This window comes from Panthera leo, chromosome A1 (genome assembly GCF_018350215.1).
Source record: "Panthera leo isolate Ple1 chromosome A1, P.leo_Ple1_pat1.1, whole genome shotgun sequence".
Lineage (NCBI taxonomy): Eukaryota > Metazoa > Chordata > Mammalia > Carnivora > Felidae > Panthera > Panthera leo.
This window is the reverse complement of record NC_056679.1, coordinates 209,576,988-209,599,878: the sequence shown is the minus strand read 5'-3', so window position 1 is coordinate 209,599,878 and position 22,891 is coordinate 209,576,988. Positions and strand designations below refer to the sequence as shown.

The following is a 22,891-nucleotide window of genomic DNA, read 5'->3' as shown; positions in this document are numbered from 1 at the left end:
AAATATGAAGTATATTGTGCTCTTAGAATTTAACTTTCTTATTAACAATTCATCACCTTTAGTCTAATGACTATGGTACATGCTGGAGCTCATCCTTGGTTTCCTTGTTGTAAGTGTGCCCATTTTGAAATTCTAGGAGGATGGAGAACAGGCGGCTTTCATTAGATGAGTATTTGAGAAGCCCACTGTGGAGAAGGAGTGCATCTAAAATAAAATAAAAACTGAAACAGACAATATTCCTGAATCAGCACTTACCATCCCCCGCCTCTTCCGTTCTTTCTGGGCCTGATCCAGCAGCCCTGGAAGAACAATGAAACACCATGAGAATGAGTAGTAAGACAATTCATCACAGAAGTCTTCTTCCTTAAATTTCAGTTTTTAAAAGCAGAGACAGGAGTTATTGGGGGCAGTATAAAAAGACACATGAATGGATAAGACACAGATTTTTAGCAGATGGGAGAATAAAATCCATGCAAATAATAGAGCCTTGAGAATTGACATTATTTATATGTTATCCTTTATACTTGGCTTTATACATACTTCATTTATCCAAGAAGTCATACCAAATAATATACCAAAAGAAATCTAATTTACAACATAGACGTATAGAGTTCTACATACATATTTATGAAACACTCCCTCCCCCCTCCATCCCCCAAAACCATGAATTTGGTGCATGTTTGTTAATGTTAACTGATTACCAAAAGACTGTCTTTATAAACAAAGAGGTAAATGCGTATTTACCTATTTGCTAAGAAACTCTTTTCTTCCTTCCTCTCTGTTCAAAGTGACTGCTGCCTAAAATACTCAGGTATCTGAAGCAAAGTCTTAATCTTCTACATTCTAAAAAACATCTTATTTGATCTCTTTTATTTTTTAAGTGTTCATTTATTTATTTTGAGAGAGAGCTTGAGCAGGAGGAGGGGCAGAGAGAGAGGTGAGAGAGAATCCCAAGCAGGCCCTGAGCCGTCAGTGCAGAGTGCAGTGCGGGGCTCAAACTCACGAACTGAACCGTGATATCACAACCAGAGCTGAAATCAAGAGTAGGACCCCCAACTGACTGAGCCACCCAGGAGCCCCTCGTTTGATCCCTTTTAGATGCTTACCTCATTGGTGAAAATGTAATAGGCAGAAATGATCAATGGATTGCTATCTTGATGGCTGATTCTTGATGGGTTGGTTTTTAGAAAGGAAAATAAGATTCACATACCCACAGCCAGCAAGTATCCATGACCCTTTACATTCCATTAGAACATGCTCTTGGCTGCTTTTCTAGGAATGGTGAGAAATGTGTACTAATTGATTAATTCTCTAGCTAGTCCTTCCGTGACCAGTGTCACCCACTTCCTCTTAAGGTAGGGAATGCCGAGTAACGTGCCAGAGTGTCTCCACAGTTACCTACCTCCACAGAATTTTCCTCCAGCCAGTTGGCTCATCTCAACATTGAACCCAGATGCAAGAGAGTTAGAGAAAGCTAGCATGGATAACAAGCAAACGAAATGTGGGTGACTCCTAGCTTGTCCATAAGAAGAGAGGTATAGTGGAAAGAGTGATCCCTTGGGAGTGTGGGTTCGAATTCTGCTACTGCCATTTACTAGCTATGCAACACTGGACAAGTTACTTAACTTCTCTGACCTCCTGTATCTTTACCTTCGGAATGATATCAACGACATCTACAACATAGAGTTGATATGAAATTAGATGAATATCTGCCATTGATTGGGGGTGGGGTTTTGTGAGTAAGTTAGTGAATTAGCACCAAAGTTAATTCAAAATATATAAAGCATATAAACATAACAAACACGTCTTTATCATAAGAAGACCAGTCATGGTGCTTGTAGCAATTGTACGATATAGTATTTCTTGGGTTTCAAGAAGGTCTCAATTCTGATGGCAGAATTGCCATTCATAATAAAGATGTAAAGATGTCTTGAATGGGTCTGGTTTTGCTAAACCCAGCTCTAATGAAGAAAAAGAGACCAGTTGAGATCAGTATCTTTACTACTTGCTCAGGAATGTGTTTCTCAAATGTATGTTTAGACAAACGCATAGTTGTTGTAACACAGTCCCATCAGTACCTACATACCCGAGTGACCTCCTGTCTCCCTTGCCCTGGTGCCTTTTACTTCCACATATTTTGAAGTGACAAGGTTCAGTTAAAACTTTCTCTTTCCAAACATGTAGGGCACTTCCTGCCAGAGTTTCCTTTTCTACAAAGTGATTTAGTACTTTACCCTTGCCCCCAGATGATCTGACATGTGTGTATAGTCTCTGATGTAGAGCTTTGTCTCAGATTTCAGGAGGCTGGGGAACAGAGATGGTCACAGAGTTTGGGTAAGGGAGAGAAAGAGTGACACTGCCCATATTGGGTTTTGTCTTCCAGAGCTCGTCCTCCATTTTCCTGGTTCCACCAGTATCGGGGCTATTCCCTGCGTGTGGCACACTGTCCACATCCGTCCTGCTTTTGCCCTCCTGACGGTGTGTGGCCTTGTCCCCAGTCCCCTTTAGTTTTACAAGCCTGTCTCAGGGGAAGGGGAATGGTCAGGGCTGGTGGGTGGTGAGGAGGAGATGGAGGACCAGGGGCAGAGGTGGGAAGGCCAGGCCCCCTTTTCGGAAAGGACCTACCTGGAGAATTGGCTAATGAAGACACTCCCCTCACCCCAACACATACACAACCCTCTTTCCTTGGCTGAAATAATAGCAGCTGCTGCTTTATCCTCTTTCAAAGGAAAAGGGCCAATATACAGAGGTGGGTGAGGCCTCTCATTTGACTGTGGATTCTCCTTCTGGGCTCACTGCTAAAAAAATGCCTTGGTGGTTGTCTTCAGCTATTTCCGAATTTAAAAGTATGGAGAAAATACTTTTACATTGGTTTTCATTTTTAAATTAAAAAAAAAATCCTATAAATAATACTCATTTCTTTGAGTTGATAGCCTTGTAGCTGTGGATTCCGGGATAACTTCAACCCCTACCCCATGGTGGGAGGGAGGGAGATTTAAGCCCCCTCCTTTGTTTGCCACTTTGGTTTCCAGTGCTCTGCCTTGACCACTTAGCGCTCTCTCTGAATAGCTATAGGTCGGGAATAGTGGGCAGGAACGTCAGAGAAGCGTTGGCATGAGAACGGAACAGCACTACAGAATAGAAGGCAAGAGGGAAAGAAAGCATCTCAGAGGAAGAAAATACCGCTGCCTGGTACCCCCTAGCAGAGATATCCGGCCTATTGTGCCCACACCACTTGCTGCAGAAGAATTTCAGGCTTCAGTGGTGACAAGCTCAGGCTATAATGGGCAAGAGAGCAGGCCCCTTCTGAGAGAAATTATTTCAGGCACAGGAAGCCAAAATATTTGAGATGTGATTCAGACCTGAGGATGAAAATGGTGGGACGGGACACTTTGAGAACAGATTGGATTGGCCCATTTTGAAGGTTGGCGAAAGTGTTGAAGTGGCCTCATCTCAATAAATGGACACTCAGCCCTGGGTGTCTTGAAATGCGTGGGGAGGAGAAGTTAAATTCATGCATTAAAGCCAAAGTTGGCCTTGCTGTTTGTGGGAGCTGCAAGTGGTTTTCTCAGAGGCAGAAAGTACAGGAAGATTATTTACATAAAAGCAAAGTTCAAGTTCCCACTCCATTTTATTTGTTGTTAACCAAGACCTGAGACAGTCACTTAAGTGTTTTTAAATCTGTGTTACAGGTTGTTGTTAAAAATAAGAACGTATCATAAGCATGATAATAAGTGTTTATTATGAACGACAGGGTTCAAATACAAATGAAATTATAAATTGAAAGCTCTGGCCTCAGTTCCCACATCAGCTCATTACCACTCTATCATGTTTTTTTGGGCAAACCCAGCCAGTTATCTGGCAACTGTTGATACTATTTTTTCCAATACTTAACCTTACTCTAAATATGTTGGTATGAACAGGGTCACTACCTAAAGATTGAACCACTATTAGAATCTGATACTGATCATTGGGATACAGTATAACCTTTTAGTACAATTTATAAAAACACAATTTTAAATAGTAAAGAAAATAGGCCCAATTCATTATAATTGGATTGTACTATAATTGGATTTTAGAGTTTTAGTGCGATTCAGGAGGGGAAAGAAAGAGGAAAAGTGGGGAAATAACTAATGAAACAGAAGAGCTCATATTATTATAATCTAATCTTCTGAGGGGTTTGTATCATTTCCAATTTTTTTCCATCCAAGAGGCATTAAGATGTGTTCCATTTGCTAGAGTAGTAAGGGAAATCTTGAAAGTCACGCCTCCTTTTTTACCTAGGATAACACCTCGCCTGAGGTAGACTTTGAAGAATGTCCTGAAAACAAGGGGGTGAAGATGTTTAACATGAGATGAGGTACTCCATGCCCAGGGGATGAGGTGGAAACATGAGAAGAACCCTACCAAAATAAAAAAAAAATTTTTTTTTGTAATTTTGATGAGATGAAATGAAATGAAACCACAGAAAAACTGTTTGAGAACTTTGGCTTTATAACATAATGTCTAATTTAAATTAAATGCAAGTTGAAGCTAAGTTAGTAGGTGATCAGAATAATGGCTTCAATTTTGCATAAAGACATCAAAAAAGAGCTCCCAAGTACTTATATAAAATAATAATTCTTGGAAGAATATTTAGTGCCAGTTAATCCTTGCGAGACACCACAGTGAGTTGAAATATGCTCAAGTTATCCTGCCAGAAAATTGTTCTAAGTAACTCTTCATCTACAGATACACACACGCTACTCGCTATGTACACTCATAGCCTCCCCATCCAGTAATAACGTAGGAGACAATTTAATGTCCCTTTCATATTATTAGAGAGCCATGTGAAATCAACTCTTGAGGCAAGAAAAGGGTGATCAGGTGTTTGCTGACACAGCTGATGACTAGCTATTCTATGGCGCTTTTTTTTTCACCTTTTATGATGCCTTGAGTAAAAATGATGCCAAGTTCTCATAACTTATGTAAAATCCCATTGCCGGGTGGAATGAGGGCAGGGGGTTGTAGAAGGAAATACTGTTCCCGTTACCCTCCACTGGAGAATTCCTTGGACTGACTTCCTGAAAATCTCCTTCTGTTTGCCTTCACCAGGAATGGCGGCCCTAGATAGTAAGGCGTCAGGGAAGATGGGAATGCGAGCTGTAGTCTATTACATGACTACGACCATCATTGCCGTGGTGATTGGCATAATCATTGTCATCATCATCCACCCCGGGAAAGGCACAAAGGAAAATATGCACAGAGAAGGCAAAATTGTACAAGTGACAGCTGCAGACGCCTTCCTGGACCTGATCAGGTACGTCCTTGCAAGCCCATCCTTTGGGTATGTTTTGACCACCCAACCCCTCATTTGGGGGAGCTAATCAAACCACAAAACAGGTGTCTAACTGAACCAGCCTTGCTGGGCTTTGCAATGAAGGTCACATCTTTACTTCTTTCTAATAGAAATTAAAGTAAATTTTTATTTTCTGATCTAATGGGAAAGAGGTGAGAAGAACAGAGAGAGGATATAGATTTTGAGTGCCCTGTTTTGAGGATTCACTGATCACTGATCACTCTGTTCTCTGATCACTCGGTTCTCCTTTCAGCTGTGCTGCTTACCTTGGAATATTAATAAGCCTTATCCTACTTTTTTCCAGTTTTGCTGTTTAAGGTTAGCTTGTGTTCAAGTATAGCCTGTGGATTGGACTCTTCTAATTTAGAATTTGTCATCTGTATCATCATCCATTATACACAACAATTTCTGTCCAGAAGGGACTTTAAAGATCATCTGGTCATACTTGTTCTAAGGTTTTCCTTTTATACCATTTATGAAGAAAGGATTTGGCAGAGCAGCAAGAAAAAATTAAAGGGTGGCTTCTTTGGCATTGTTTTGTATACAAACCATACACCGATTGCAAATGAGTCTTATCTGATTCTTGAAAGGGACTTGATGGCAGAGTCATCTCACACAGAACTGTGAAGTAAACCAAGGTTTGATCCTGACACCTTCCTGTTTGTTCTCTCTACACACCTTCGCTTGCATCAGTCAGATCCTGGCTGGAAGCACATTGCATATTCAAAAGGATCCCTGAGAGGGCTTTGCAAAGGTACAGACAGGGTTAAGGGAGCCTACAAGGGGTGGTAAGGCACCAGGGGACTGAAGGCAATAGGAAGGTGTTTTGTTGCCACCCCAGCTCTGAGGGGCAAAGAGAGGAATTCAGGAAGAGCTGTGGTCCTGGGAAAAGGCTCTGTGACAAGAATAATAGCTCTAATTTAGAGGGAGAGCACTGCTGCCCAACCTGTCAAAGAGAGAGCTGAAGAATGTGCATATCCACTTCCATGTCCCACTACCCTGTCATCTGTTGGCACATCCCACTGTACAAACCCAAAAGGAAGCCGGAAGGCAAGAGAGCCCACGTGCTACAACCCAAGGGGCCAGACTCCCAGAGTACAGAGCAGGATGGACAGTGGGTCTAGAAAGACAAATGGAAGATACCCCAGCACAGGCCTCTATATTTCCCACCTGCTTGGCATTCCTCCACCATGTAGCCTTCCCAACCTATCCTCCCCAAACCTGGCCCTTTCCTCCCTACTATACAACTTTCTTACAAAGCGACTGGTTTGCCAATCCTAGATGCCTACCCCAAAGGGTCGCCCGTTGATCATCTGAAAGAAAGTCTTCCTAGGCACTTGATTTCACATGCCATCTCAAGGGATGGCTCTGTGTCAGGTAGATTTAGCAGAGATTTGAGCAACAAAGGCTCTCTTCAGCAGCATTTCTGAATTTCTACCATGAATGACTTTGTACCATCTGTTTGAGAGAACAACCCAGCCCCATAGATCCTCTTCTTAAAAGCCCTTTTTAGGAGTTAATCACAAATATCTGAAGGTAAGAAGCCACCCTATATAACATTATTTTATACCAAGTTGTTACCTGATAGCTATGATTTTATTCAGTTCAGAAAATTAATTAAGGCTTTTCACCATTTTTTCACGAACTTTACCATTAGGTAGGTTAGGAGTATTTTATTATATTCTCTTTCTGTATAATTTCTACTCCTTGTTTAAAGAATTGGGATCTTGTCATCCCAATTCTGGTTGATCCATCTGAATGCTGTGTGTTTCTGCCTCTCCTTGCCCACCCCACTGGTAGGCCTGTGTATGACTAACCTATCCCCACCCAGTCACTTGGCTTGAGCATTTTTCCTGAAATCTCCCGAACCCACATTTCTATCAAGATTTATAAAAACAGACTCACAGAGCATAGATAGGAAGGAAAAGCAAATAGGATGGTCTAGGCAGTAAGAAGAAAGGGACTAGAGTTTTTAACCTTAAAATATGACTTTGATAGCACACAACTGCTGGGATCTCCGGGCTCTGCAACTGCCTGGGCCATGTCTCCTCCCACAGTCTTCAACCTTGGAGTCCTAATGACAGTTTAATCCAGTCTCCTCCTCAACAGATAAATCAACTAAAACCTGAATAGGTGCAGTGACTTGGCCAAGGTCACACAGCTGGTTAGAGACTCTCCAGCTAGATTGTTGTCCCTTGAACTCTACCATGAACTCAAACACTGCTCTGAGAAAGTGACAAACTTTGCCACATGTACCACAAGTTTAAGTTTTGTGGGCCGTCTCCCTGTTGGTTACCAAGGAGCCTCAGAAGCTCCAGTAATTCAAAGTAAATATCCCATCCCCCAGAGGGCCTTTGGGAGGACTCTGTAGAGAACAAAATTCCACAGTCTGGCCATGGCATATGATTCAGAACATTCACTCCCTGGACACATGGCACAAAACCAAAATGGCCACTATTCAATAATACCTCAGTTTACCAGAACATGTGTAGCCAAAGCTGTTTCCATTCTCACTTTGGTTCTTCCTGGGAGCGGGATTTGAAGATACAATGATGAAGTGAAAAATCCCATTGTCTGACAAAAGGACAGAGGAGTTGAATTTGAGATTTCCCTGGAAAATATGAACTACATGGGCCCCACTTAAGGATGACCATATGTCCCATTACAAGACATAAAATCCACCAACACCTTTCTTTTTTTCCCATATGCTACTTAGTTCAATACAATCTTTACCTTAGACACAATGAAAAAGTGTTTAAGAAACAAACTTATTATTTGAGAACTTTTTCAAGTGACCATTATTTTCTTTGCAGGAATATGTTCCCTCCAAATCTGGTGGAAGCCTGCTTTAAACAGGTAAACACTCTATAGCCACTAATTCGCTTTTGAAATTCCTCTTTGGCATACCAAACAGAGTGGGACCTCCTTAACCATTTTGTTTTATTTTTTTTCCATTTCTCTGCAGTAAGAAACACTCTTTTGCCAACCAGATGGAAAGCACTAGGGTTTTCTGGGGGATTTGTAGGGTGTGGGGAGGTCTTACCCTGTACTAAAGGCTTATTAGTTACCGGGTACTAAATGTGTCGCATACGAATAGCTCATCGAGTCTCTGTTAATTGTTAAAAAGGCCAATCAGGAGACTCCCTCCCTCTTCTTGTCCCCACATTCCACACACAAAAGCCCACCAAGCAAACAAATTCTAGTAGAAGATACATTTACAATTTGCTTTAAACATTAGAGAGATTATTCAAGTTTCTGGGTTTAATGTAAAAAGTGAATGGGTTGTTTTTTTTAAAGTCTCCTAAGAGCCTTATGGATTCTATGTGCCAAGCACTAATGTTATATTCAGTCCTCACATGAATATGATGGGTATCATTGTCTCCATTTCATTGATGAGGAAACTCGTCTATGATAATTCAGGATTGTCTAATAGGCACAAGATCTTACAAGTAATAAATGGTAGATCCAGAATCCAAACCTACTGTGCTGACTCCAAATTCTATCCTCTTTCTGCTCCTACATTCTGCTTCCTGGAAAGGTTTGAGACACCTCCCTGGAGGCTATAGTGAGGTCCAGTTTCTTTTCCTTTTCGCCCATATCCAAACAGTTCTTGGCTGTCTGTGTTGTGGATACAAATATACTTTGCTGCTAGGGATTAAAGTTCATTCTAACTTCACCTGAATAAAAAAAGCTTTGTGGCCCAAAACATTAAAAGGAAAACACTTAGACATTCTGGGTTAAATAATAGTTCCAAAACATTTCTCCAGATGGTGTTACTTGACCCTAGTTGTAATTCCCTAACCCTATCTGCAAAACAAACAAAATAAAACCCCAGCCTCGTGGAGGACTAAATTTTACACATACAAGTCACCCTTTGTCCCCCCACTTTTTAAAATTTTTGTTGACTATTTTTAATAGGTAATATGTGCACACACTGCAAGATTCAAACAGAATCCTTTCTTTAAAAAAAAGTTTAAGAAGCCCAAATCGAACTTTCTGTATTCAAAACCAACAATAACCATAAATAATAAACCCCTTTCAATCCAACAAGCCAACCCCAGCACCATGGGGCTGACTATTCCAGTTAGTCAGCTGGCACTGGACAACATCAAAAATGCTGATTTCTAGCAGCACCAGGAAAAGTGCAGACTTAAGCAGATTTATTGTATTTGGTTTGGGATTGCATTTACAGGATTTTGAAAGGGAAGCAAAAGTATCTTCCCAGATCTATTTGTCTTAGGCCAGAATGCAAACGAGGTTGCTATTTCTGTAGGCTACAAACTGTGTCTAAGGGGAAAGAGTTGGAGGCTTAGGAAAGGCTAACCAGGATTGGAAATCTACCCTAGACAATCCATAAAATGCATAAGCATCCTGATGAAATAGAGATTTGAGAGTTGACGGGAATAGGACACCAAAAAGGGCCAGTTTCTTTGTTACTTAGAATTACAAGCAGTATCACTGGTTGTTCAGAGATGTGTCCACAGTATTGACAGCTGGCTGTCCTTGTTTGAGAGTAGTGGTTTCCTACTGGACAAAAAAGTGTCCCATTCACTCTTGGTAGAGAAATGGCCCAGCACTTCATGTACAGCTGTGAGAACCAGTCAACATCCATACATTATTACTCTCCCTGATCCTTGACTACCATCAATACAAAGGCCAGGAATTCTGCTCTCATTAAAATCATAGATGGATGGGCTTAATTGTTTTATATGGTCACAATCATATGCTCACATCTTCTGTCTGGGGCATCTACGCAGAAGCTATTGGGAAAACACCATATCTTGAATACGAAGAGAAATTCCTTTGTTGACCTGAGAGTTAGGGTGTCATCCTCAGCTATTAATGAAACATCTATTCTTAAGAATAATATTATCAAAAGTGCCTAGAAGACCTTTGTTGGGGAATTTTTAAATTGTTTTAAATTTTGTTAAGTTTTTAAATTAATTCCAGTTTAGTTAACATACAGTGTTTATTAGTTTCAGGTATACAATATAGTGATTCAACAATTCTATACATTATTCAATGCTCATCATGATAAATTCTCTCTTTAATTCCCATCACCTATTTAATCCATCCTCCCACCTACCTCCCCTCTGGTAACCATCAGTTTGTTCTCCATAGTTAAGAGTCTGTCTCTTGGTTTCTCTCTCTCTCTTTTCCCTTTGTTCATTTATTTTGTTTCTTAAATTCCACATATGAATAAAATCATATGGTATTTGTCTTTCTCTGACTGACTTATGTCACCTAGCATTATACCCTCTAGCTCCATCCATGTTGTTGCAAATAGCAAGATTTCATTCTTTTTATGGTTGAGTAATATTCCATTGTATATATGTACCCCGCATCTTCTTTATCCGTTCATCAGTAAACAGTCACATGGGCTGCTTTTATAATTTGGCTATTGTAAATAATGCTGCTATAAACATTGGGGTGCATATGGCATTTAAAAATTTTACTATTCAATGAAATCCCCAGCTAAGTCTAGTCCCTAAAGGGTTTTGTTATTGAGCACCATTAGCCAATAGTAGTGTAGTACTTTAAAATTTACAAGATGTTCTCATATATTCTGCTTAATTTGATCACAACAACCCTGTGAGGTAGAACCACCATAGTTCTTTCTGTTTCACAGCTGCAGAACATGAGCTGAAGGATGTTCAGTGATTTGTCCATGATCTCATAGCATGATCCTATAGACAGTAAAGGGACTATTGTGAATGTTTGGATTTATAGTTCTTAAAAGCCCATTATAGTCATTTTATTAGGGTTTCAAAAAAAAAAAACAAACCCCTACTTCAACGTCTTCAGCCAGATACCTCCTTCCTGTTAAGATATGCTTTATATTTGAGTGTGTGTGTGTCTGTCTGTGCTGAGGAACTGGTAGGGGTTCGTCACAGATTAGATGGATAGATGATAGATACCTTCTATAACACTATTCTCTGAATGCAAGGTATTGTATATGATTATAGAAAATTTGGACAACAGAAAAGTTAAAAACAGAAAACAAAAATCACCTTTAATCCCTGTTGTGCCTTTTCTTTTAAAGTTTAAAACCAACTATGAGAAGAGAAGCTTTAAAGTGCCCATCCAGTCCAATGAAACACTCGTGAGCGCCGTGATAAACAATGTGTCGGAGGCCATGGAGACTCTTACAAGGATCACAGAGGAGCTGGTCCCAGTTCCAGGGTCTGTGAATGGGGTCAATGCCCTTGGACTAGTTGTCTTCTCCATGTGCTTTGGATTTGTGATTGGAAACATGAAAGAGCAGGGGCAAGCCCTGAGAGAGTTCTTTGATTCTCTTAACGAAGCCATCATGAGATTGGTAGCAGTGATAATGTGGTACGTATTTCCATTGGCTACATATGCTGTATCCAGATGCTTATTACCATCAACATGTGTTCTGTACTGAGGAAGATGCCACCAGGCAGGATAGCCAATTGCAACAATTCCACGTGGGTAAACACAAGAAAATCAATGATTTTCTGGGCCTGTAGTGGCCTTGAACCTGTCTGCAAGCCTCTCTTAATAAGTTTGCTTCCTTGTTTTTGAAAGGTGTCTACTTCTTCAGTCCGGTGCTGATGGGATCCCATTCCTCATTCCTTCATTTTATATCTATTTAGTCTATATCTATTCAATATATGTTCATTAAGTGTCTACTATATGCCAAGCATATAATGCCAGGTACTCTGGACATAGCAATGAAGAAAACAGACGAGGATGTCCTAGAGCTTGTATTCTTTTAAGGGACATAGAAAATAAACACACAAATCCACCATGTGCTTTAGTAACAAATACTGTGAAAAAATAAATAAAACAGCAGATTTTCTTTTGTGTGATCTGATATGATAAAAGGCAACTGGGGAAGAAGCATAAAATTTGCCTTGGATGGTTTGGATGGTGCACAAAGGCCTCTGAGGAGGTGACTTTGTTGCTAAGATCTGACTGACTAGGAGAAGCTAGCCATTCAAAGTGCCAGGGGAAGAGCATTCCCAGTGGAGGGAAAAGCAAACACAGAGGCCCCTTGACCTTCAGAAAAAGTGAGATTGCCTCTCCTCCGTTTCAGCCCTAAGAAAGAGACATCAAATGGCAATTTGGTGGACCGCCTGAAGGACTCATGGGAAGCATTATAGAATGCCAATCCACAGTTTATAACAAAACTTCCTTCAAATAAAGTTGAGAGTAGGGTACAAATGAAAACACTAAATCTGCAAAGGAACATTGACCTTGGAAAGTAAATTCTCGCCAGCTGGGAGAGAACCATTTGATTGGTTTAGGCCTCATGTAGGGGTTACTTTCCCTTTGGCTTTTATTTTTAATCCAGACTCCTTCTTGGCACTGGAGAGATGGAGGCATCCATTTCTAAGAAAAGCCCTCGCCAACATGATTAAAAATACCCTTTGTCTTTATTGCCTCCAAAGCCCAGAGAAATCCATTTTTCAGGAGCTTGTACAAGGTGGATGTGAACTTGGGCACGAAGACTGATCAGAATGTGGTCTCCACAGGAGCCCTTGATTGAAATCCTGGGGCCCCTCCTTTGAAATCCTGGCAGAGCTGAAAGTGGACATTTATCTTCATATTATGAAAATGCCTCCACCTTTCACCTCTTTTATGAAAGAAGCCCATTCAAGGCTGCTGAATGAACCTCACATGTAGCTTTTCTAGCTGTACATTTGCCTGCACATTCAGCCTTGAGTTATTACATTTCTGAAAACAGGTACTCTTATAATTTCCTGGCCTGTGTTTTTAAAGGACGTTTAAAAGAAGCATTGTATTTTTCAACTTGAAATAAGACCTCCACAGTTCCCAGCAGACCCTTCTCCTTCAGGGTGATTGGCCCCTCTGTTTTTGGTAACGTGAGTTTGGGCGGAGTTCACTGCATACATCAAAGGGAGTTGAAAGCAGGGCAGAGGGATCTTGATGCAACAGGGGTTGCTATACATACAAGTTGTTTTGTGTCTCGTTTGTTCATTCTTGCCAGGCTACAGGGGAAGATCACAAATGTCAGTAGCAGCGGGTGGGTGACAATTACTTAACTAGAACATCTGTAACCTGATCGTGGCGGTACCTGCATGCACATTGTTAATTTGAATAGCTTTGGATTGATTATATGGTTGCCTTCGATCTGTGGGAAATGGTACTAGTTTTCCATTGCCACTATAACATGAAATTTACTCAGTAAATTTATTTAAAAGCTGATTTGAAGACTAATACTGAGTGATAGTGTAAGTGGTATGTAATATGGGGAAAAAGTAATAAAAACGGACTTCGATTAAGAGAGATGACTGCAAATCTAAAACACTGAAATGGCATTGTGTGTCTTGCTTTAAGTTGGAACGCAGGCTCTGATGTGGGAAACCCTCCCAAAGTCTGGATATTGGTTCAGTGGATTCTGGCTGTGCAGGGTGAGGTGTTCTCTTAGAAAGAGAACAAAAGGCAGGGGGAGTTGGGTGGCATCTGAGGACCACAAAAGTGACTCAGATGAGGTGAAAGGAGAATGATCTAGAAAAAGAGGGGAGAAAAAAAACAAAAAACAAAAAACAATAAAAACCCCATAAAACCTCTGTACCTGTCTTTTATCATAGGCTAAGGAGAAAAAAAAAATTGTGGCCTAGCGAAATTCTGAGAGGAAAGCCTGATTATGCGCTATTTATATTTAAATTTATATTTAAAAAAGAAAAGAAAAGGGGCGCCTGGGTGGCTCAGTCATTTGAGCATCCGATTTCAGCTCAGGTCCTGATCTCCTGGTCCGTGAGTTGGAGCCCCACATCCAGCTCCGTGCTGACAGCTCAGAGCCTGGAGCCTGCTTTTGATTCTATGTCTCCCTGTCTCTCTCTCTGCCTCTCCCCCACTCATGCCATGTCTCCCCCCCTTTCTCTCTCTCTCTCTCTCTCTCTCTCTCTCAAAAATAAATAAATAAATTTTAAAGAAAAGAAGTTCACAGTTTCTGCAAGTTCTAATAGTCTCCTGGGCACAAAAAGCGTGGAAATAACCCTCACGTTTTCTTGTCACGTGGTAGTTTCTTTGGAATAGCTCATTGGAGATCAGGCTTCCGACTGTGCGTATGTTGCTTCTACATAGGTACGCCCCTCTGGGCATCCTCTTCCTGATTGCAGGGAAAATTGTTGAGATGGAAGACATGGGAGTGATTGGGGGGCAGCTTGCCATGTACACGGTGACGGTCATCGTCGGCCTGCTCATTCACGCAGTCATTGTCCTGCCCCTCCTCTACTTCTTGGTAACTCGGAAAAACCCTTGGGTTTTTATTGGAGGGTTGCTGCAGGCACTCATCACAGCCCTAGGAACCTCGTCCAGGTATGTATGGATATATGTGTGGCTTATTCCTATCAAGAAGTGTAGCTCAAACTTAACTTTAATCCAGAACCCTGGAGGGCGGGGGGGGGGGGGGGGGGGGGCAGGGGGTGCGGTTCTGGGTTTTACACTTCCAGGCATATGAATATATGAATTGACCTTTTCACTCAGGTGCTAATCAGACCTAGTTGGGATTGAGGGAATGGTTGGCTCTCCTTTGGGGAGACAAACATATCAGCTATTCCCTTCCTGTCCACTGTCATCTCTCTCTTCCAGTTGACCTTTGCCTGAGGGAAAGATGGCAGAGTCACTCGGCACAGGCCATGAGGATAGGGGATAATCACAAGTGATGCCTCACAGAAGAACCCAGGAGCAGGAGAGCTGCAAATAACCCAGTGAGGGGACCCACACTGTTGCTAACCCTAATCCCCTATTTATACAAGTGCTGACTTAGTTCCCTTTAAATTAGGACATGGGAGAGGAAGGAACTCTGTCCAAAGTACTAAACACAGGGTCATGGTCTAAACCATCTGGACGATCAGCTGACACACCTTTTTTTTTTTTTTTTTTACCATTCTCAGTTCTGCTACCCTACCCATCACCTTCAAGTGCTTGGAAGAGAACAATGGTGTGGACAAACGAGTCACCAGATTTGTGCTCCCAGTGGGGGCAACCATTAACATGGATGGGACTGCACTCTATGAGGCTTTGGCTGCCATTTTCATCGCTCAAGTTAACAACTTTGAGCTGAACTTTGGACAGATTATTACAATCAGGTATGAGGAAAGTTCTACACAACATTTGCTTAAGAATGACTCTACATGATGAGACGGTGATCAGGGATTGGATAAAGAAACTTGTTGGAAAGCAGATCATACATAAACCGGAGGTTGGGATTTGTGGCAATAGCTTTACTTTTGATATTTAGATATTTTTATTAGTTTTTTTAAATTACAGATGTACACATTTATTAATAATGAAATTCTAATAATATAGAAATGTAGATAGTAAGAAGTGTAACTTACCTGCCACTATCACCCCCCCATCTTTCCATAGGTGACCACTGTTAATGTTTGGGGTACAAAAACCATTTCTAGTGCCTAGACACACACACACACACACACACTTTTTTGTAATTAATGGAATCATACCATGCATACTGCTTGCCACTGGATTGATTTATTTATCAATGTACCATCGATAAAACATCTAACTCTTATAAAATCTACAGAATACATAGCATGGATATTTCTTTTTTAAAAATGTTAGATTATACTCCAGTTTTAAATAGCATTAAAATGTGTTAGCTTTTACTGACAGTATTAAAAAAAATACACTTGAAAAACTGGATTAACATTTTGTCTTGGGTTAATTTTTAGGCACTATAAAATAGAGGAGAGGCCACAAATAGATTGAGAATTTTATTTCCGTGGACTATTTTTTAACTATTACATTTGAGGTATCTGGTGAAAGGTAATTTTCCTTTCCACACCTTCCCCTAATTTTTTAGTTTCCTTCTCCAGAGGCAACCACTGTGGCTTGCTAATTTCTTTTATATTCTTCTGGCACTAGCCCATGCATATCCACGTGCATATGTGATTGTAATCCCCCATTTTTACTCATTGACAGTCAGTTATGCACAACAGACCAATAAGTGACTGCAAGAGAGACTCACAATCCAGATCAGACCCTCCTCTTCAGTGTGTGTGTGTGTGTGTGTGTGTGTGTGCGCGCGCGCGCACGTGCGTGTGTGAATTATCATCAGCAATTTGTTTTGGATATCAAAATAGTTTTTTTCACTTTTCATTATAAAAACTATCTTACAAATGGGAAAGTTGAAATAAAATGATGACAGACATCTACCCAAATCCAACGATTAACATTTTACCATTTTTTGCCTCTTTCTCTGCCTTCATTACATTTCACATATACAGAGTCCAACATAGATCTCCTGAGAATAAGAGTCATTTTCTACATAACCACAATAGTAGGAATCTTTAAAATACTTCCAGAATACCCACTCTGTATCCAAATTTCCCCAGTTGCCCCAAAAATATCTTGTGTAGCTTTTTCCCCTAGACCACAATATAATCCATATCTATGGCTTGCATTTGGTTTTCATGTCATTTTAGTCTGTTTTCAATCTCTCAATTCCCCCACCTTTTGTGTGTGTGCACACATATGTCTATTTGGAAGTAAGTTATGTTAGACTCCATATATATGTTTTGAGTTACTGGAAAATAATAATAGTCGTAGGATGCGTGATGATTAAAAAATGAGGCCGATCATGGCCAGAAGTGAGTGTCCTGGGGGTTCTGGGAGGCCTGAGCACAGTCTGACCACACTGGGACTGGGAGGTCAGTATCTCAGCTCACCATAACCTATTCTTGGGCATACTCTGGTATACTAGTTGAAAATCCCTGAGTTATAAACAAAGGTTCAGTTGCATGTGGCAGAGTAAAAAAATAATAATAACAATAAGAGTGACTTCAAGACAGAACTGCATTTTTTCCTCATGTGGAACAGCTCTGTTCCACAAAGCCCTCAAGGCTGGTAGTGTTCTACAGTGTAAGGGACTGGGGTGTCGTTTCCATCGTCTCTGGGGTGTCACCCTCATCCAAGTGGTCCAGGATGGCTTATCACCACCTCCAAATCTTAGCCACTGGGAAGAGGAGGAGGGCATAGCGTGCAAGGTACTTGGTCACTTTCATCCATATTTCATTGGCCAGAACTTAAGCTCCAAGGGAGGCTGGGAAACGTAGTCTTCATTCTGAACAGCCATTTACCAACTAAATATTCTAGTACCACAGAAGAGGGACAATATGAGGGAACCATATAGTCTCCTCCACAGACATACTGCTTCATTAATTCCACTTTATATCTAGGTAATACTTTACTATTTATAAAACATTTTCCACAGTGTCACATCAGCCTGAATCAAATGGGTATTTAACAGAGTCCTAGACAGGTTGTATGCCTTACAAATCAGGTCTACACTGCCTCCATAAAAAATATTTATAGTCATTAATAACTTTGATTTGTTTTTCTGACCACATTAACCTTACAAGTTCAGTAACTTTACAATCCTCTACTTGGACAGAATTATTGGAAACAAATTGTTATTGTAACTATGCAGTCTTTTAGACCTTGGAAAATATTTTCAGGTATGTGCAAAAGTACATAGCTACCAATTTCTTCATTTAAAAATGGCTGTAGTTGGGGCGCCTGGGTGGCTCAGTCGGTTAAGCGTCCGACTTCGGCTCAGGTCATGATCTCACCGTCTGTGAGTTCAAGCCCCGCGTCGGGCTCTGTGCTGACAGCTCGGAGCCTGGAGCCTGCTTCAGATTCTGTGACTCCCTCTCTCTCTGACCCTCCCCGTTCATGCTCTGTCTCTCTCTGTCTCAAAAATAAATAAATGTTAAAAATAAAATAAAATTAAAAAAAAAAAGAACCTCTTCATAAATACTGGTTAACGTTATTGTTAGCTCTGCGGGTTTTTTACACTCTCATCTATCTAAAGGTTTCTAAAGCACGTCCTCTTCTGTTAACTTGGCAAGTCAGACATCGCCGCTGTGCATGGTTTTTCCGGGGCCTATCATTTGGGGAGATGTGTACAAATGTTTTACGTTTGGGGAATTCTTTTAACAGCATCACAGCCACAGCCGCCAGTATCGGGGCAGCTGGGATTCCTCAGGCGGGTCTGGTCACCATGGTCATCGTGCTGACATCCGTGGGCCTGCCCACCGACGACATCACGCTCATCATCGCCGTGGACTGGTTTCTGTGAGTATGCTCTGACTGCCTCCCGGCTTGCTGTCGCAGGGACTCCCTCTGTCTTCCTAAGGAACCTGGCAGCTGGGCACTCCCGCCAAAAGGGCTCCAAGAGCAGGGGCAGCTTGGCGTGTAATTGAATTGTCCTCACCGCCTGGTCCCTGCCCTTATCTGGAGGCCAAGTCCCAGACGCCAAGCGCTCTCGCTCCCTTATCAGCCCAGGGGGCACATCTGGCAACTACACTTCTCACTCCATAAAGCCATCCGGCGATTGGGAAACCGGCTGTCTGAAAGCCGACATAAATCAGCAAGGCATTTTCTGAATTGCACAACACGTCCCCGTGGTGGTGAGAACAGAACTACAGGCCCCACACACTGGCTCAGGCCCTTTTCCTTGTGCTTCCCATTCCAATGGCGTAATGCAGCACAGATGTGCACGTCCAAACCCAGCGGGGAGAGGGGCAGCCGTGCAGTGGGAGAACTAGTGAAGCAGAAATGACTTTTGGCTCTGGGAAAAAGGCACCCCCCATCCCCTCAGACCCTAATTTGGGGGGCCCAGCCCTCTCCCATGTTCCCCTCACCCTTCCAGCTGACATATCTGCCTCTTTTCTCTCATAAATTCCCTTTCCGTTGCAAAAACATCTTTTCACAGGCTGCCCAAAGCGAATGCCTAGAAGGACACAGTAGATGCTGGAGTCAACTGTATGTTGTCTTCACTAGAAGGGTCACGAGGAGCTGACGGGTGTGCTCAAGGCATGATAGGTGGGAGCAGGGTAGGCAGTTGAGAGCATGAGTCCCACAGTCACTTGGATCTGTGTTTGCATCCCAGCCCGGTGTGACATTGGGCAACCTCACCAGCCACCCCAGTTTCCGCCTCTGTAAAATGGAGATGATAATGCCATCCACCACCCCCTGGGGTTTCGAGGATTAACTGCAATGATGCACGGAAGGCATTCAGCCCACTGTTGGGCCCACGGTTGGCACTCAACTCCTTGAGGACTTTTATAGTGTAAAACTGTGATTCTCAAAGCTTTTAGCCTCAGGACCCCTTTATACTTAAAAACTACGGAGGACCCCAAAAGTTTTTATCTATATGGATTCTATCAATATTTATCATATTAGGAAAACAGTTTTTTAATTTTTTTATGCTTTTATTTTATTTTTGAGAGAGAGACAGAGTGCGAGCGGAGGAGGGGCGGAGAGAGAGGGAGACATAGAATCCAAAGCAGCCTCCAGACCCTGAGCTGTCCGCACAGAGCCTGACTAGGGGCTTGAAGTCATAGACCATGAGATCATGACCTGAGCTGAAGTTGGATGCTTAACTGACTGAGCCCCCCAGGCGCCCCGAAAACAGACATTTTTAAGTGCTAAATTCATTTAAAGGTTATAATAATAAATTCATTACATCCTAACATAAATAATATTTTTGCAAAAAAATGTCATTTACCAAACTAAAAATTTTGGGAAAAGAATGATACCCTTTTATTTTATTTTTGGAAATCTCCTTAGTGTCTGGCTTAATGCAAGACAGCTGGGGTCTCCTAACTGCTTCTGCATTGAATCTGTTGTGGTATCTTTTGTGTTATGTTGTAGTCTTTACAAAACCCCACTAGGCTTTCATGAAAAAATGAGAACAAAAAAGGGCAAATAACATCTAGCATTATCACGAAAATAGTTTTGGGGCACCTGGGTGGCTCAGTTGGTTAAGCATCTGGGTGGGCTCAGGTCATGATTTCATGGTGGGTGAGTTCGAGCCCCAAATCGGGCTCACTGCTGTCAGCGCAGAGCCTGTTTTCAGATCCTCTGTTCCCCTCTCTCTCTCTGCCCCTCCCTGTTCGTGCTCTCCTCTCTCTCTGTCTCTCTCAAAAATAAATAAACATTAAAAAATAAAATAAAATAGTTTTGACCACAGGCACCCCCAGGGGTCTCTGGATCACACTTTGAGAACTGTGGATATAAAGGAAGGTGAATTGTAGGAAAGAGAGGCAACGAGAAATTTTAAATAAAAGGAGAAAGGGAAGGGTCATTACCCACTGTTAGGACTGGAACTAGTAACTGAAGATTGGTAATCTATATATCCTTATAACTTTTAGTAACTACTATTATAAATATTATGTGTATTATGTGATGTTGCAATTGGTGGATACACCAAGCAGAATTTTAAAAAGATGCCTCTAAAGACTTAGCAGCCGGTTCACAATATGAGCTGAGATCACATGATGTTCACAGGAGCCCCGTTTTTCCTCCCCCACACCCACACCCCCAGGGACCGCCTACGCACCACCACCAACGTGCTGGGAGATTCTCTTGGAGCCGGCATTGTGGAGCACTTGTCAAGACACGAACTGAAGAACCGAGACGTAGAAATGGGTAACTCGGTCATCGAAGAGAATGAAATGAAGAAACCCTATCAGCTGATTGCCCAGGAAAGCGAAAGTGAGAAACCCATGGACAGTGAAACCAAGATGTAGACTAACACACAAAATGCTTTCTTGAGCAGCAGGTGTTTGCAAACCATTGTAAAATGTTTCCATCTCGTTACAACTCATTCTGTCCAGTAAGCCCCTTACCTCCCTTGTCCTGCGTAATACACTGATAGGATTGGGAAGTATTCATCCAAAAACAAGGGAGGATTTTGCGAGTCGGATCAGATCTTACAAGTTTATGTGGCACATACAAAACTGTAAATGTGGTTCTTTTATAAGGTGGAGAGTCAAACAAATAGTAGGCTAAAACATGCTTTTAAATCAACCTGCAAAGTTTAAAAATCCTTCAGAATACAATTCAGTTTTAGTATCAAAACAAAACAACTTGATAAACCACAATCGGTTATCAAATGGGACAGTAGAAGGGTTTGTTCCCCTTTCTCTGCCGATTTGTGTTTTGATTTTATTAATAGCAAGACAATATGAATACTCACCTAGTGCACCTGTGAGGAGGCACATAAAAGTGAAATTTCCATGTGGCCATGGGCACGTTACATCTCCTCTCTAGGCCTCAGTGTTCTCATCCGTAAAATCAAATGAGTTCCCCAGATGCCTTTATGGTCTCTTCTAGCCCAAACATCCTGTGACATCACGAAGAGCCTCCCCTCTATTTTCCCTTGGAACATCCTGTCCCAAGCAGGTATGATTCCATGGACCATGGGACTTTCAGAAAGGACGTTTACTAGGAATGAACATTTCTAAGTAGGGGACGGATGGCTGTGCGGTTTAACCAGGTCCTGTGGCCGAATATCAGTCATGCAAGTCACCAGGCTGGAGGCCATTTCGGGAGCGGAATTATTCACGAAACTCTGCTCGGTCCTTCCCAGTACGGGAAATAGGCCCTTCTTTCCTATTCTTCCCAAACCGAAGGGACTTCTCTGGGCAGGATGTCTCCTACCACTCCTCAACTGACTATGGACTTTTAGGAAGTAAAATGTAAGACTAGCAACTAGCAGGCATGCTCATAGTCTTACTACGGAACACTAAAGAGCCAGGTAGGAAAGAACGGAGCATGGTTGACGTTACACAGGGGATTTTGAGACACCAAGATTTATAGATGATCTTTAAGGAAGAATTTAAAAGGAGAGGTTCTTTTTTTTTTTTTTTTTTTAACCTGAAACACTTTGTCTCTTCAGTTCAAAATCATCCCCCAAGGAGGTCTGCATATGAAAATATGAGGTCACTTCTTATATATAAAGAAGTCAAATGAATGAGCTCTCTCTCTAATAGAGGTCCGTGAGCTGGGTGGGTGGTCTCTTATTTGAAAAAAGTTTTTGCCTATAATCAGAAGTTCTTAGAATAAGAGCAACAAGATATTTCTTTGTGTAAGAATTCCACTTACCAAGTCATTCAAACCCTTCGGCCGGAGTGGGGTTTGGTTTTATTTTGTTTGTGTCCCTGAGAGAGATGGTAGAAGATGAATCAGTATAAAGACACGGTCAATGGGGTTCCAAGAAAAAAACAGCAGGGGCATTAGTTTCAGGCGAGGCAGCTCCCAGGTTTAGAGGAGATTAATTTTTTACCCCCTAAGGAGTATTCATTCAGTCAAAGACATGAAGTGGGAACTGTCAGACAATACCAGCTGTGTTTGAGTCTCTGACCGAAAATGGTGAAGAATGGGTTTAATTATGCTAACAGACTGGATATCTAGACATACACCCTCTGATATACAGTTAGAGACATTTTTTCTAGAGATTGTGAGCATCACGTGTGTACAAAAGTTAACGTTAGGCTGTGGTGGAATAACCATTTAATGCCGAGGCCTTATTTGGGAGATACACTCTGAAAGTTAATGTATGTGGCTGTCGTCTCACGACACCAGTAGAGCAAAAATTAATCATGTCAAATTAATTCTGTTATGCCGTGTGATCTTTTTTTTTTTTTAATACTAACCATTTCTTATGGAAAGTAAATCCTCTAGGATGATCCTCTCGCCAGCCCATCACAGGCTCTGCATATAACATGCACCCCGTGTGGACTGAGAAGCATT

At 41.6% G+C, this 22,891-nt stretch overlaps 1 protein-coding gene across 4 annotated transcripts in view; it reads left to right on the top strand.

Moving 5' to 3' along the window:
- Window positions 1-20,963, top strand: part of SLC1A3 (solute carrier family 1 member 3) — a 76,943-nt gene extending 55,980 nt beyond the window's left edge. For all 4 annotated transcript variants that reach the window (XM_042951900.1, XM_042951904.1, XM_042951908.1 and 1 more), the window contains 7 exons: window positions 5,095-5,299; window positions 8,152-8,194; window positions 11,382-11,674; window positions 14,414-14,647; window positions 15,226-15,420; window positions 18,293-18,427; window positions 20,682-20,963. In XM_042951900.1, coding sequence (XP_042807834.1) covers window positions 5,095-5,299; window positions 8,152-8,194; window positions 11,382-11,674; window positions 14,414-14,647; window positions 15,226-15,420; window positions 18,293-18,427; window positions 20,682-20,886 — 1,310 coding nt within the window. In that variant the 3' untranslated portion in view covers window positions 20,887-20,963. The remainder of the gene's footprint in view (window positions 1-5,094; window positions 5,300-8,151; window positions 8,195-11,381; window positions 11,675-14,413; window positions 14,648-15,225; window positions 15,421-18,292; window positions 18,428-20,681) is intronic.
- Window positions 20,964-22,891: the final 1,928 nt, after the last annotated feature.